At 42.6% G+C, this 17,091-nt stretch overlaps 1 protein-coding gene and 1 non-coding gene across 2 annotated transcripts in view; both read right to left on the bottom strand.

Annotated features, from left to right (window-relative positions):
- Positions 1–16,862, bottom strand: part of LOC126161433 (dehydrogenase/reductase SDR family member 11-like) — a 37,820-nt gene extending 20,958 nt beyond the window's left edge. The window contains exons 1-2 of the mRNA XM_049917234.1: positions 16,585–16,862; positions 4,920–5,082 (exon numbers count right to left, since the gene is read on the bottom strand). Coding sequence (XP_049773191.1) covers positions 4,920–5,082; positions 16,585–16,722 — 301 coding nt within the window. The 5' untranslated portion in view covers positions 16,723–16,862. The remainder of the gene's footprint in view (positions 1–4,919; positions 5,083–16,584) is intronic.
- Trnaa-cgc (transfer RNA alanine (anticodon CGC)) lies at positions 2,436–2,508 on the bottom strand. The gene has a single exon. It is a non-coding gene; the product is annotated as a tRNA-Ala (tRNA).
- Positions 16,863–17,091: the final 229 nt, after the last annotated feature.

Here is a 17,091-nt window from a genome sequence, read left to right as displayed (position 1 = left end):
AGTCAGGCAACATATTACTACATCCCACATAGACTATTTCACTTTGCACGCGGACCCACCGACGTTTGTTCTCCTTCTGAACGATTTTGAATGGTACTTTAAATGGCGGTAAACGATGATGGAACGTAAGGTACCCACCACTATACGCCATAACGTGGCTTGCGGAGTGTAGATGTGACTGTAAGTGTAGTGCAAATCACAGATTAGAATTGAGGACTCCCTCGAATAATGTCACTGAGCGTCCATGGAATGAGATTAACCTGTGCATAACTGGACTATGGCCTCCTTCAACACGATGTAAGTCTCCGTGGTAGTTAACACAAGATTACAGAATGCACGTCGAAATGTGAGGAAGTCCCTTCCGTTTTATCATTTTTTACCAAACTGGTCGTGTTTCTTAAATACCGTTGACATCGTTTCTTCTTGAGCATACTATTTTTTTTGCTACCTTAGGAACATTTTTTTACGTTTTTACAGAAACAGTGTCAAATGAGGTTCAAATAATGAAATTTTCACTCTACAACTGAGTGTGGGCTGATATGAAACTTCCTGTTAGATTAAAACTGTGTGCCGGACTTTTGCCTTGCGTGGGCAAATGCTCTACCACTGAGCTACCCAGGCACAAGAGCTTCTGTGAAGTCTGGCAGATAGTAGGTAAGATACTGGTGGAAATAAAGCTGTAATGACGAACTGCGAGTCGTCCTGGGGCTGCTCAGTGGTAGAGCACTTGCCAGCGGAAGGCAAAGGTCCCAAGTTCGAGTCTAGGTCCGGTTAACATGCCACAAAGTTTCGTATCAGTGCACCCTGCGCTGCAAAGTGAAACTTTCGTTCTGGAAACATCCTCCAGGCTGTGGCTAAGCCTTGTCTCCTCTTCAACATACTTTCTTCCATGAGTGCTAGTCTTGCAAGGTTCGCAGGAGAGCTTCTGTGAAGTTTGGAAATTTGGGGGATGAGATACTGGACTTACCAACCTGGCTACCACCCACTGGGGTTGTCGATTCGTGACTGATGTTGTGGGTCTCCTGGTACGACAGTGCAGATGTCGGCAACGCAGGCTCTGCGGTTGACTTGTTACACCTTTGTTCGGTGTACATATATCGGGTACGTCTGACAATGGTGCAAGCAGTCTTGAAATCAATCGTACTACACCAAAATTCTTTTCCTGATTATTCGTAACCTCCCTCTTTTCATACAGACCAATGGTTTTCAAACTTTTCTGGTCCACAACACGCTTCACCTGAACAAAAGCACTCAGGGCTTCTTTTGTACATGACCTCTGACTTGAACTGTGGGATAAATCAATTGAAGTTTAGAAAAAATGAGTAAGAGTATTTTTATCTTTATTAACTCTTAACGTATCACATTTTATTCAACTTTTAATGTTATTACATCTTATTCTTGGAACGATGTCAACGGGAAAAATGAGCTTACTTCGTAAGGTTTCAAATCTCGGCACAAGGTTGCAAACTGCGTCTCGTATCTCTTTCCCCACGTTCATACGCGATCTGTATTTCGTGTCGATGACTGTCAATGCTAAAAATATACCTCACATAAGTAGGATGTTGCATAAGAAATCAAAACATATACAACCTTGTTATCTTTGTGCTTCACCAAGCTCCAAAACTCAAGCAGTGATGAGGAAAGGAACTTCCATTTCATTGTAGAGTCTAAAGAAATATCGATAAGTTAGTTGCTCTTGATTTTCAGTGATAAGTGTCGATGGAAGTTCAGCACTAAAAGTATCGTTCATCTAGTTGTGTTAATGAACTTCTTCTGGAAAGTACTTCTGAAAGCCTGACAGGGTTCCGTTAAAATAACCACAAACATAGACACTCAGCTAAAACTCAGTGTCTTCTAAAACGTGTGAAGAAAACGGAAATCGTAATGTATATCTTTATCATCCAGCTTTTTATTTCCACAGCGGTAGTTTCTTTCTGAAAGCTGAAATTTTGTCAAAGTGTTGCCAATTTTCGGTATCAGTACGTAAGATGTCAGAGAGATACGGTAGCTTCAAAACAGCCACTGCCTACGAACTTCTCGAATCTCAAGCGTTTCTCCTGAAGACAGTAAGTCAAGTTCGTTCCTGAGATCATACATACTTTTCGACACGTTACCACGTGAAAATTGACTACTTACATCCTTAAGCAAGGACAGAGAAGTATCAATGAAATTATAGCTGAAGCATTTGAAGCTTCATTGGTAGGTAGCTGCTTTTACTGTGCCTAGATGCAATACTTTATTTTATGAACAACGCAGGAGGAGGAGGAGGAGGGTATTAGTGTTTAACGTCCCGTCGACAACGAGGTCATTAGAGACGGAGCGCAAGCTCGGGTGAGGGAAGGATGGGGAAGGAAATCGGCCGTGCCCTTTCAAAGGAACCATCCCGGCATTTGTCTGAAGCGATTTAGGGAAATCACGGAAAACCTAAATCAGGATGGCCGGAGACGGGATTGAACCGTCGTCCTCCCGAATGCGAGTCCAGTGTGCTAACCACTGCACCACCTCGCTCGGTGAACAACGCAGTCCCGTCAATAAAGATAGTGTGAGCAAGAAATAATAGGGTATGAACTCAATGAAACTGACTCCTATATGCTATGTAAATCCGCAAACCACTTACGATTTCCATATTTTTCCTAAATAAAATATGAATCAAATAAAAGTAAACACGTTAATTAAGTTACATTAGTGGACAGTGTTCTGCCATGAGGCTAGTGTACCTAGGAGCAAGAAAAGTTTCCTGGCCGGTGGTTCAAGTTAGGGTCCGATTTTTGGGTCGTACGAAGGAATGTCCACTAGAGACCGTCTCAAGGAATTTCTGGCGTTTCGTACTGTTTTTGTTGTTGGGAAACATGGGATAGTATTTTGTGCAGCATTTTCAAATATGTTGAGCTATACACAATTGTGTTCTGTATAATACGTTAAATTTGTTTGGAAGATATTTCTAATTCTTCAATTATAGAATTTTATGGTGAGTAAAATTATATTTATTTTTAACACTAGTTGTATAACGTGTTGACGGTTAATCCATATTTTGTCAATCGCTCACCATCTTGTACCTAGAAAAGGAAGAGGGACTTCTACCTTGGAACATGTATTATTAAGAAATCAACTAAGTTTCTTTAATGCCTCAACAGTTTTACGTCTTTTGGAAATGGAAATGTGTGTAAGTTTCCATAACATCTATTTCAAAATGTATTTAACTTATAACAGGCTTTGACAACGATTCTATGAATTTGTTTTTGTTACTGGTTGTTGACTTATAGTAGAGTAATAATGTAACAGATAGACAATTAAATGCAGTATTGTCAGAAACCTTTTAAAGTGCAATTGAGTAATTGTTCCTAAGTAGATGATCATGTGGTATCTTGGTACATTGTTTTGACATTTCTAAAAACCTTACTTTTCTTGGAAAAGGCTGCAGCACGTATGAAGTGATTGATATCATTTAAAAATGAATTAAGAAAGTGCGTTAAAATCGTATTACAGGGTTGGCTGGAACCAGGAGTCTGAAAAGAGATCCAAGATACAATGTTCTCCCCTAGTCATAATTTTTAAATACACTGCTCAAAAGAATGACTTTGGGCGTGTACCGTACCCCATTGAGTAATAATTGAGAAATGGTATGTTGCCAAATTATACGTTAATCGTCCACAAACTATGTAAACAACAAAACGTCGTTCCATCCTGGACCTCTGACATAAAAAAAACTGAACTGTCTGGCAGGTGTCGAAAATAAAATGGAAACAATCATTCATTCCGTAATACCGGATGTTTTTCATTGGACTTGGAGAGCTGCAGTAACGTTCATGCCCTTTGCGAGTGTTTATCACTGCCTGAAACTTACGTTGATTGCTCCGTATAAGCCTACAGAGCTCACCTTGTGGCATCCGTTCCCATTCTTCAGTGAGGACCCTTGAGAGTTCTTGGGACGTCTGTGGTGGAACAGGACGACAACGAACACATGTGTCAAGCACATCTCACATATGGACGAAGGGGCTTTGGCTGGGACTCACCGCCGGCCATTCCATTATTTCACTGTCCAGGCTTCGTAAGAAACCCCTGCTGACACCACCATATGGACGCTGGCATTAGAGGTCTTGAGGGCCACCACCAAGCGCAGTAGCCACAACATGGTCCAATGGGACCTGTTCGGTAAGGCGACCGTGGACAGCGACAAGATTCGTATGGCTGTCACCGAACGTTGTAAACATGGCAGATACTACTCACCACGGGGCTTCGCAGACGAACACGGCCATCATCTTGCGTCAGAGAATACCTGGATTCATCTGTGAATAACACATGTCGCACGTGACGAAGTCGCCAGTTCACACAGGAGTGGCAGAAGTGAAGGCGAGCTGCAAGATGTTGTCGTGTGAGAACGGGTTAGTCGAATACGACGTCTGGCTCATGAGGTCCTTTGGCATAACCTTCACTACAGTCTGGTCGGACGCAGCGGCGTCAGTGGTTCTTCCGAAATCGTCTTGCAGCGTATGGGTCTTCACGTGGGGTTGTAATGCTTCGGCGACCGAATCCAACTCGTCTTGTGTACAAACCTGTCATTCTATAGGGCATGCATAATCTATTGAGACACATGGAGAGGCTTTGGTATCTGCAAAAACACGACCACCCTTTTTGCCCTTGCAACTTGCACTGCATTAAGGTGTCGTATTGCGTGTGCTTGATTGAATACTTTGTCCAGAAATGACAACTGCCATCCGTGTAGTGCGCTAGAAAACATTGGGACAGTGGTGCTCACTTCCTTCTGAGGACACTGTAATGCACAGCTCAGCCAACATATGGCCACAGGTGCCGCCTCTATCAAAATAGATTTAACACACCAGCCATAGATACAGGTTCCTCTAATTCTTTGGAATAGGTAGACTGGCACTTTCATATGCTCTTAAATGCGAAACTCTTACCTATAAGGCTGGTAGTCGGGAATACACCAGCGTTGTTGATGAGGACGTCGACGCCACCCAGGTTGTCCTTGATCCACTTGAAGGCAGCCAGGATGCTGGCTTCGTCGCTCACATCCCCGGCAATCGCGTGCAGCTTCCCTGGCGCGTCCTTGAGTGCCAGTTCCTGTGGTGTAGCAAAAACATCTTGCTATACAGAGCGTATCGAAAGGTATGTTACAAGGCGTGGCGGTTGGTAGATGGGTACTATGTCATCACATTTCGCTAGCAAACTTATGCTCGAAACCGCTTCGTTTGCGTGCTAGCGTCGCTGAAATGTGGAGGAGAACGAAGACAGTTTGGACAATAACAGCTAGGCAAGGAGTAAAGGAGACAAAGTACATTACTGTCAGTAAACACCAGCTTAAGTGACTTACAAAACGCTCTCAACATGACCACCACCATCTTCGATACGTTTTTAGCATAGCCTTATGATATCTTGCCCAACCCTTCTACAGATGTATTGCATATCGCGGGTGACTCCAACTGGAACATCACATTCAAAAACTATTTAGAAGCACTCGGAGTGGCTGTATCGAAGAACGTTGTGTTTTGCGGGATGTCCAGCTAAGAAGAAAACCATTGTCACTGTTACCTGATTTTAATTGCTTAATTGCCTGTTAATAATAATAATGGCGTGTGACGAGGGCCTCCCGTCGGGTAGACCGCTCGCCTGGTGCAAGTCTTTCGATTTGACGCCACTTCGACGCGACTTGCGCATCGATGGGGATGAAATGATGATGATTAGGACAACACAACTCCCAGTCCCTGAGAGGAGAAAATCTCCGACCCAGCCGGGAATTGAACGCGGGCCCTTACGATTGACAGTCTGTCACGCTGACCACTCAGGTACAGGGGGCGGACAATTGCCTGTTTATGAACACTGTTTCAAAAACCGGAAGTATTGGCAATTAGCAAAGTCTGGTCAAATTTCATCACGGATCCTTCGTTCAGGCAATGTTCCGCTACTGTCGATTTCTCCGGCAGTTGTAGCCTGGTATGACCGCTATGTTCCAAGCACCTATCCTGAACTGTGCGAATCGAACACGATTATAGTACCCAGAATGAAATTTTCACTCTGCAGCGGAGTGTGCGCTGATGTGAAACTTCCTGGCAGATTAAAACTGTGTGTCGCAATGTCCTTTCTTTCAGGAGTGCTAGTTCTGCGAGATTCGCAGGAGAGCTTGTGTAAAGTTTGGAAGGTAGGAGACGAGGTACTGGCGGAACTAAAGCTGTGCGGACGGGTCGTGAGTCGTGCTTGGGGAGCTCAGTTGGTAGAGCACTTGCCCGCGAAAGGCAAAGGTCCAGAGTTCGAGTCTCGGTTCGGCACACAATTTTAATCTGTCAGGAAGTTACATATCAGCGTACACTCCGCTGCAGAGTAAAAATCTCATTCTGGAAACATCCCCTAGGATGTGTCTAAGCCATGTCTCCTCAGTATCCTTTCCTTCAGGAGTGCTAGTCGTGCAAGGTTCGCAGGAGAGCTTCTGTAAAGTTTGGAAGGTAGGAGACGTGGTACGTAAAGCAGTGAGGACGGGGTGGGAGTCGTGTTTGGGTAGCTCAGTTGGTAGAGCACTTGCCCGCGAAAGCCAAAGGTCCCGAGTTCGAGGCACGGTCCGGCACACAATCTGCCAGGAAGTTTCAGGATTATAGTACAATGTAAAGTAGTTGGCACATGACAGCTAGTGCCCTGGACTGGTCCTACCGGCAGTACAGCAAAGTGAGCTGTACTGGTACTAGCGGGAATACAGAATTTTGTTAGTTATCAGAGCGCTGTAAAAGTATCACGAAAAGCGTGCTTATCAAAAATTTTACGTACTGCTGGGAACGTTCGCAATCACATGCAGAGCAAAACATTAAAGATTAGGCTGCACTAAAAGCCAGACGCATGCTTTCATTATTTCCATATTTTCATGTACGCAAGATGTATCAAAAGGTATGTTAGAAGGCGTGATGTTTGGTAGACACTGAACATATTTTGCGGATAAACATATGTTCCATAACGCCTCGTTTGCGTGCTTTCATCTCTGAAATGTGGGAGAGGATGTAGATAATTTGGACCACACAAGCTAGCAGGCAGCAAAGGAGAGTGACTTCGTAGGCTTTCCCGGCATAATAATTCTTGATAGTCTCCTCGGGTTTGCAGCAGGATGCTAAAATCAACGTGACTGGGCATTTCGATGATCCATCTGTCCACCGTCTTCAGAAAAACGCTGCTGCTGCTGAGTCACGTTGAAAACTGATGTCAAGACTGACAATCGTCGTCCTCACTTGGTTAAAATCGTGTACGGCCCCCGCGAGTACGCAGAAGTGCCATGGAAATGGCTCTGAGCACTATGGGACTTAACAGCTATGGTCATCAGTCCCCTAGAACTTAGAACTACTTAAACCTAACTAACCTAAGGACAGCACACAACACCCAGCCATCACGAGGCAGAGAAAATCCCTGACCCCACCGGGAATCGAACCCGGGAACCCGGGCGTGGGAAGCGAGAACGCTACCGCACGACCACGAGATGCGGGCGAAGTGCCATGGACTCGACTAATGTCTTAAGTATATTGAAGGGAATTGACACCCTGAATCCTGCAGGGCAGTCCATAAATCCGTAAGAGCACGAGGGTGTGGAGATCTCTTCTGAACAACAAGCTGCAAGGCATCCCAGGTATGCTCAATAATGTTCATGTCTGGGTAGTTTGATAGCCAGCGGAAGTGTTTAAACTCAGAAGAGTGTTCCTGGAGCTACACTGTAGCAATTCTGGGCGTTTGGGGCTTACATTGTCCTGCTGGAATTGCCCAAGTCCGTCGGGATACACAACGGACATGAATGGACGCAGGTGATCAGACACGATACTTACGTACGTGTCACCTGTCTGAGTCGTACCTGGATGTATCAGCGGTCCCATACCACTCCAACTGCCCACGCCCCACAGAGCCTCCACCAGCTTGAACAGTCCCCTGCTGACATCTATGAAGATTCAAGAGGTTTTCTCCACACCCGTACACGTCAATCCGCTCGATACAATTTGGAACGAGACTCGTTCGACCAGGCAACATGTTTCCAGTCATCAGCAGTCCAATGACGGTGTTGGAGGGCCCAGGGAAGGGGTAAAGTTTTGTGAAGTGCAAATGTGTGTGAAACCTTATGGGACCTAACTGCTAAGGTCATCAGTCTCTAAGCTTACTACTTGACCTAAATTATCCTAAGGACAAACACACACACCCGTACCCGAGGGAGGACTCGAACCTCCGCCGGGACCAGCCGCACAGTTTATGACTGCAGCGCCTTAGACCGCTCGGCTAATCTCGCGCGGATGTGTCGTGCAGTCATCAAGGGTACACAAGTGGACCTTCGGCCCCGAAAGCCCATATCGATGATGTTTCGTTGAGTGGTTCGCACGCGAATTATCGGAAGGGTTGCACGTCACGGTGAACAATTCTCTTCAGTCCCGTTCTTGCTGGATCTTTTTCCGGCCGCAGCGATGTCGGAGATTCAATATTCTACCGGATTCCTGATATTCAAGGAACACTTGTCAAATGGTCTTACGTGAAAATCGCTACCTCGGAGATGCTGTATCCCATCGCTCGCGCGCCGACTATAACACCACGTTCAAATTTCACATAAATATTGATAACCTGCCATTGTAGCAGCAGTAACCGATCTAAAGACTGCGCCAGACACTTGTCTTATATAGGCGTTGCCGACTACAGCCCCGTATTCTGCCTGTTTACATATCTGTGTATTTGAATACGCATGCCCATACCAGTTTCTTTGCTGCTTCATTGTATATAGGCCTCTGTACCGTACTCGGCACATATGTCGCCCACTAGGGGTAGAATCTTTGATTAGACGTCTCGTCCCAGGTTCGAACTAATGCACTGCTTAAATTCTGATAAAAATCGTCAACAATGGCGGCGAGAGACTTCTGGTGTAAGAAGTCACCCTCACTCCACCAGCGACTTTGTTCATAGAGGACGGAGGAGCGCTCAGATTTTCAGGGCAACCTCTTGCCCTCGAAGTGGGAAACTGCCCCTAAGAGGCAAAAGAATCAGCAAGGATCATCGGCATACTGATCCAGAAAACAATCTAAAATACAGCATTAAAGACACTTTTTATATATCCACACTACATATGCCATGTAAGCGGATACACTGTTAACAAAAATCTGATATTTCTGTTCAGAAATCTTAAATTTCCGAAAGTTCTTCACCAATTGCTTCGAAATTTTGAGACCACGTTGCATTCGAATGCGGCTGTTTTCATATACCAATATTTTAAACGTATATAACACATAAATAAATGTGTAATGTATAAAAGGGAAATGTATTACCAAAAATCTCGAAAAGTTCATGATCGATTTAGTTGAATTTTTTGCACAACACTTAAAGGAATATTCGAATGAACATATATATTTTAATATAAATAATCTATAAATCTGTATACACAAAATATATAATAGTAAAACGTCATTAGCAAACTGGAAAGTTTTATTTATGGCTTATCTGATTATGGTTTGAATACTACTACAGCATCTGAACTTGCAACAACAATCAATAAGGCTCAAGATCAACCGGAAGGGAGAAGAAGAGATGAATATTCTTGGGAGAGAATGGACATAGAAAGTGGAAAGGAGAAAATGGACAGAGAAGGGGGTAGAAGGAGACGGAGACAAAGGGACAGGAGAAGATTGACATAGAAAGTGGGCACTACATCTACATCTACACCTACATCTATGTGATTACTCTGCTATTCACAATTAACTGCCTGGCAGAGGGTTCAATGAACCACCTTGAAGCTGTCTCTCTACCATTCCACTCTGGAACGGCTCTCGGGAAAAACGAGCACTTAAATTTTTTGTGCGAGCCCTGATTTCTCTTATTTTATCGTGATGATCATTTCTCCCTACGTAGATGGGTGCCAACAGAATGGAGAAAACTGGCGATTGAATTGTAATGAGAAGATTCCGTCGCAACAAAAAACGCCTTTGTTTTAACGACTGCCATTCCAATTCATCTATCATGTCTGTGTCACTATCTCCCCTATTTTGCGATAATACAAAACGAGCCGCCCTTATTTGAACGTTTTTGATGCCATCCGTCAGTCCCACCTAATGCGGATCCCACACCGCACAGCAATACTCCAGAATAGGGCAGGCAAGCGTAGTGTAAGCAGTCTCTTTGGTAGACCTGTTGCACCTTATAAGTATTCTGCCAATGAATCGCAGCCTTTGGTTTGCACTACCCACAACATTATCTATGTAATCGTTCCGATTTAGGTTATTTGTAATTGTAATCTCTAATCATACAGTTGATTTTACAGCCTTCAGATTTGTGTGACTTAACGCGTAATCGAAACTTAGCGGATTTGTTTAGTACTCATGTGAATAACTTCACACTTTTCTTTAGTCAGGGTCAATTGGCACTTTTCGCACCATATAGATATCTTATCTAAATAATTTTGCAATTCGTTTTGGTCATCTGATGACTTTACAAGACGGTAAATGACAGAATCGGCTGCAAATAATCTAAGAGGGCTACTCAGATTGTCTGTTATGTCGTTAACACAGGAACAATAGAGGGCCTATAACACTTCCTTGGGGAACGCCGGAGATTACTTCTGTTTTACTCGATGACTTTCCGTTTATTACTACAAAATGTGACCTTTCTGACAGGAAATCACGAGTCCAGTCGAAAAATTGAGGTTAGAAGACGCTTGTGAGGGATGGTGTCGAAATCCATCTGGAAATCTAAAAATATGGAATCAATTTGACATCCCCTGTCGATAGCACTCATCACTTCATGGGCATAAGGGACTAGTTATGTTTCGAAAGAACGATATTTTCTGAATCCGCGGTGACTATGTGTCAATAAATCGTTTTCTTCGAGGTACTTCATAATGTTCGTATACAGTATATGTTCCAAAACCCTACTGCATATCGACGTCAGAGATGTGGGCTTGTAATTCAGCGGATTACTCCTACTTCCCTTTTTGTGTATTGGTGTAACTTGAGCAATTTTCCCGTCTTTAGGTACTGATCTTCCTCTGAGCGAGCGTTTGTATATAATTGTTAAATGTGCAGCTATTTTATCAGCACACTCTGAGAGAAACCTGACTGGTATACAATCTGGACCGGAGGCCTTGCCTTTATTAAATGATTTAAGCTGCTTTGCTACACCGAGGATATCTACTTCTCTGTTTCTCATCTTGGCAGTTGTTCTTCATTTGAATTCAGGAATATTTACTTCGTCTTCTTTGGTGAAGGAGTTTCGGAAAACCGTGTTTAATAACTCTGCTTTAGTGGCACTGTCGTCAGTGACTTTACCATTGTTATCGCCCAGTGAAGTATTGATTGCGTCTTGCCACCGGTGAGCTTTATATTTGACCAGAATCTCTTTGGGTTTTCTGTAAGATTCCGAGACAGAGGTTCATTGTGGAAATTATAAAAAGCATCTCGCATTGAAGCACGCGTTATAATTCGAACTTCTGCAAAACTTTGTGAATCTTGGGGAGTTTGCGTCCTTTTGAATTTGTCATGCTTTTTACGTTGCTTCTGCAACAGCGATCTTATTAATTTATGTGCTATATATCTCTCAATTGCTGTTGATACTATCTCTTTGAAAACATTCCACAACTTTTTTACACTTACATGATAGGATTGGAAGCAGTGAAGACTGTCTCTCAAAAAGGGGTTAAGAGCATTTTATCAGCTTCTTTAAATAGATATACTTTGCGTTTCTTTTCGATGGTTGTAGGTGTTACGGTATTCAGCCTAGCAGCAACTGCCTTGAGGTCGCTAATCCCTGTATTCGTCACAACACTCACTAATTGTCGAGGATTATTTGTTGCTAAAAGTTCAAGTATGCTTTCGCAACCATTTAGGCTTCGAGTGGGCTCATGAACTAATTGTTCAAAATAATTTTCTGAGAAAGCATCCAGTACAATTTCGGATGATATTTGATGCCTGCCGCCGGCTTTAAACGTATAAATTTTCCAGAATATCGAGGGTAGAATTAAGTCACCACCGACTATAATTGTATGGGTGGAATACGTATTTGAAATGAGACACAAGTTTTATTTGAACTGTTCAGCAACTATATCTTTTGAGTCGGGGGTCGGTAAAACGATTCAAGTAATAGTTTAGTCCGATTGTCAGTATAACCATAGTTCGCAGGAACAATCTAATTCAATTTCATTACAAGATAAACTACATCTAACAGCAACAAATACTCCTCCATCAACTGTGTTTAATCTATCCTTTCTCCACACTGTTAGGTCTTTTGAAAAAATTTCGGCTAAACTTATTTCCGGCTTTACCCAGCTTTCCGTACCTATAACTATTTGAGCTTCAATGCTTTCTATTAGGTCTTGGAGCTCTGGTTCATTCCCAACACAGCGACAACAATTTACAACTACAATACCGATCGTTTCTACAACTACCTTACTGTGTTTTACCTGCCCCCTTTTAGACGGACGCTCCTTCTGTGGTTTCCTAAGACCCTCTGACCTAAAAACCGCCCAGTCTCTTCCACACAGCCCCCGTGTAGATGATGGACAGGGGGCAGGAGGCGATGGAGAGAGAAAGGAGAAGAAGAAGATGGTCAGACAAAGGAGGGAGGAAATGGTGGGCAGAGAGAGGAGGGGAGGAGAAAGAGATGGACAGAGGCAGGGGAGAGAAGGAGATTAGGACGTATATCCACTTGCCATACAAAAAAACGTGTCCTTCCTCTTCTCTTTCTCCTTACATTTAACCAGACTGACTAACAGCAACGTATGGCCAGCAACAGCTACGTAGTTCAGTAATAAATGTTGCCAACGTAAAATTCGTATAATAATTTATGCATGCTCAATATAGAAAATATAATGGGAGCAGGATTTTCTACGAATAGGGAGGTAGGGCAGAGAGTTAGCTACTGCCAGTAGTTCAGTAATAGGTTTGTCTTATCAGAACTGATAACAAACCTACACTAGGGGTTCATACTGCTGTTACAATCTGAAGAGACCGAGAAAGTATACAAGTATATAAAGCAGGTAATTCGGTATGTAAAGGGAGATGAAAATATAATAATACTGGGAACTGGAAAGAGGTAGTAGGGGAACGAATAGAAGACAGAGTTACGGTAGATATTGGGCATGATAGTAGGAATGGCAGAGGAGAGAGTCTAATTGAGTTCGTCAGTTTCAGATAGCAATAGCGAATACACTGTTCTAAAATCACAAGAGGTATACTTGGAAAAAAAGAACACAATGGGAGATTCGAGCAGGATTACATCGTGGTCAGACAGAGATTCCGAATACGGATATTAGATTTGTAAAGTGTAACCAGGAGTAGATATAGACACAGATCAAAATTCAGAGTAGACTGAACTTTAGGACAATAATCAGAAGAACTAACGTGGAAAGAAGTGAGATACTTAAATACTGAAGAATGACGATGTGCATTTGAAGTTCTTCAAAAATGTTCAAATATGTGTGAATTCCTAAGGGGCCGAACTGCTGAGGTCATCTGTCCCTAGACTTACACACTACTTAAACTGACTTATGCTGAAAACAACACACACGCCCATGCCCGAGGGAGGACTCGAACCTCCGGTAGGAGGGGTCGCGCAGTCAGTGACATAGCGCCTCTAACCGCGCGGCGGGGTTCTTCAAGACAGTAGATACTGCGCTAATGGACATTAAAGTAGAGAGCTTGGTTGAATGTAAATAGACATGTCTAAAACAGGGCAAGCACGGAAGATGGACTAAGGAGTAAAGGTAAAAGGAAGTTAACGGAGAAGAAATATTTCAATTGATGAAAGAAAGAAGGAAATACAAAAATACTAAGGAAAAGACAGGATTATAGTGATATAATTCACTTAGGAATGAAATGAACATAACGCCTGCAGGAGAAATGTAAAGAAACAGAAAGATAACTTATCCTGGAAGGACCCTGTCAGCTTATAGAAAAGTCAAAACACTTTTGGTAAAATTAGAAGTAAAGAAGCGAACAATAAGAGTGCAAGAGGAATTTCTCTGTTAATCACAAGGCAGAGAGTGGGTAGGTGGAAAGGGTTCACTGAAGGCGTCTGCGAGGGGAGGAACTGTCTGATGACGTGACAGAAAAAAAAATTGGGAGTCGATATGGAATACAAAAGTCATCCAGTATTCGGGATAGAGTTATCATAGCTCTGGATGACTTGCGGTTAAATAAGGTGTAAAGCTTTGAGAACGTTCCTTTGGAATTTCTGTTGCAACCAAACAATTACTCCACGTGATCTGTAGAATATGTGAAACTGGGCGCATCCAATCACGCTTTCTGGAACACTGCAAGGGCGGGTAAGTGCGAAAACTATCGCACAATCAAAGTAACAACTAATACATTAAACTTGCTGAGAAGAGTAATACACTGAAGAATGGAAAAAAATTGACGATCTGTTAGATGACGACCAGTTCGCCTTTTGGAAAGGTAAAGTTGCGAGAGAGGCAGTTCTGAAGTTGTGTCAGGCAATACAAGTAAGACTGAAGAAAAATCAAGACTCATTGGTTGGATCTGTCTACCTAGAAAAAGGATTCGACATTGTAAAATGGTGCAAGATGTTAGAAATTCTAAGAAATACAGGGTAAGCCGGATATTATGCAGTACGCATAAGAACCAAGGCGGAAGAATAAGAATAGAAGACCAAAAACCATGTGTTCAGATCAAAAGGCGTGTAAGAAAAATGTGTGGTATTTCATACCTACTACTCATTCTGCGCATCAAAGAAGCAATGATGGGATAAAAGATTGGTTCGGGAGTGGGATTAAAATTCAAAGCGAAGTAATATTATAGTTTCGGCAGATACAGCAAGGGAATTACCTCCTCGCTCTTCAGTTTACAGACCTATGAAGCAGGATATTGCAAGACCACAATCTGGGGACCTACTTTTCCTTGAGCTTCTACCCTCCGTCCACGCCACCTCTACTCTGTTGAGCCCCCACAGCGCAATTTATACCTTAATACGGCTCTATTGCGCTTAGATGTGGTAAACGCTTTTAATATTTGTTCTTAAGCTTCTACATTTAGCAATAAACATTAATTTTATCATAAATACTACCTTTACCCCTTTTGTGCTTAAAATTTATTTAGCATATATTTGAGAAATAAAAGGTCAAAACCTGTCTTCCTTTGTGAGAAATAATACAGTTTTACTCCCAAAAATATTTTAAGCTGACCGATTTTCAAAATGAAGTGGGAGACACTTGTCCCATGAACCGAACTAGATCCAAGTTTTCATGTGAGCCTAGTTTCTTCAGAGTTAAATATTTCATTTTTGAATGATTTTATCAGAATGGCAATGATGGAAAGAAGTGCAAAAAATCTGTACCAAAACACATTTATTTTCCTGATGATGAAAAACATGATATATTGCAAGCAAGTTTTCAACATAACATTTGAAGATGTCTTTGACATACCACACACCAATGTTTTCTACATTCTGTGAAGTTTTCTAGGGCATATATGACCCACCACATACAAATTACGTACAAACCAGCAGAATTGCTGAGCTGTCTAGTAAAATTTCCAAAGAATGTCTGTAATGCATAAGGACACACAATTAGTTATTTAGACATTCTTGGAATCGAGGAAATGGTGATCTGAACTTATTTTCGTCCAATAGATACACTATAAACACCCGGCGCCTCATCCGATCGTTCACAGCCTTCTATATATCAAACCGTTGTTCCACAGAATTTTTTTCTAATCTCCCTACATGGTAGCACTAGATACATACGCGATATAGACGTCCCAAAACTCGAAACTGCATGTTTCTATACCATCAACCACGAAAGAGTTAATAATCTTCGACTGTTTTATAAATTATAGAGCACAGAAATCAGTCGTCCTTTTTTTTGTAGGTTTTATTAGGCAAATCCAGATTTCGGCTAGTGCCTAGCCATTATCAATGCACTATTTTCATATCTCGTTGCATGTTAGTTCCCTGTTGTTCGGGCATCAGTCACAATTCTTTGAATACTACTCTATAGAACTATCATGCATCGAGAATAGACAATAGTGCACTGATAGTGGATATGCACTAGCCGAAATCTGGATTTTCGTAATAAAACCTACAAAAGAAAAAAGGACGACTGATTGCTGCGCTCTATAGTTCATAAATCACATAACAGTCACTGAGTGCACACACTTTCCTAATGGAAGGTAACCTGAATCTTCGACTGTTCCCTTCCCTGCAACGCGAAAACTATTAATCCTAGAGAAAATATGAACAAGACTTTTTTGTAGGAAATTGACGGTAGGTTAAATTTACACTCAGCTATATTTACGCAAGATGCCGCAGTTTTCGAGTTATAATATCGACAGCCTCACTCTACATCAAAGGTCATGAAAAGCGGTATCCTTACACGAATGTTGTTATAGCCGAGTGCTTTCATTTCACCACTGTCTGTATGCCTTCACTGCATTGTTTGTCACAATTCTATTTCGACATTTACGTATCCCACATCTAATATTACGCTAGAGAGACAATGTATCTACTAACTACATATTAAGAATGACCAGTAGCTTCACCACAGTGCATAGAGTTACGATTGAAGCGTTTTGTTGATAACTGAAGTGTTACCCCGAATATACTACAGTGCTGTTGAATCCTTACCTTAACTTTTTCGACCCTCCTGGCCATTCCCACGACGGTGAGTCCATGCTTCAGCAGCGCCTGCACTATGGCAGCACCGATGCCCGCGCTGGCGCCAGTAACCAGTGCGACGCGTCCCTTGTATTTCTCGATGCCCATCGCTGTGTCAACTGCCTTACCGGCTCAGCTGTGCGGCTAGCTACACGAGTCTGCGGAAACTGCAAACAGTCCTGCAGGTACCGCCGTTTTATCTACGCAACGCTAAGCGCATTGCGTCATCCGTTAAGGCCACTGGCTCTGTGTGGACAGCAGAACACTCACGCGCTGCCTCGGCGCATTAGCAGATTTTGCGGCGTCATAATTCCTGCGTCATGCAAACTTATCTTTCAATGGCGTCCAACAGTAGGTTTCGTCAGGACCTAAAAATTGTATCTAATTGACAGCTCGCTGGGTCACTTGAGTCGTAAAGAGACGTATAAACTTTTTGATAAGTAACGAAGTATATTAGTAGTAGGTAGAGCTTTTGAT

Source organism: Schistocerca cancellata, chromosome 2, assembly GCF_023864275.1.
Source record: "Schistocerca cancellata isolate TAMUIC-IGC-003103 chromosome 2, iqSchCanc2.1, whole genome shotgun sequence".
NCBI lineage: Eukaryota > Metazoa > Arthropoda > Insecta > Orthoptera > Acrididae > Schistocerca > Schistocerca cancellata.
Note: the sequence above shows the minus strand (reverse complement) of the source record. Positions and strands in the feature narration are given on the sequence as shown.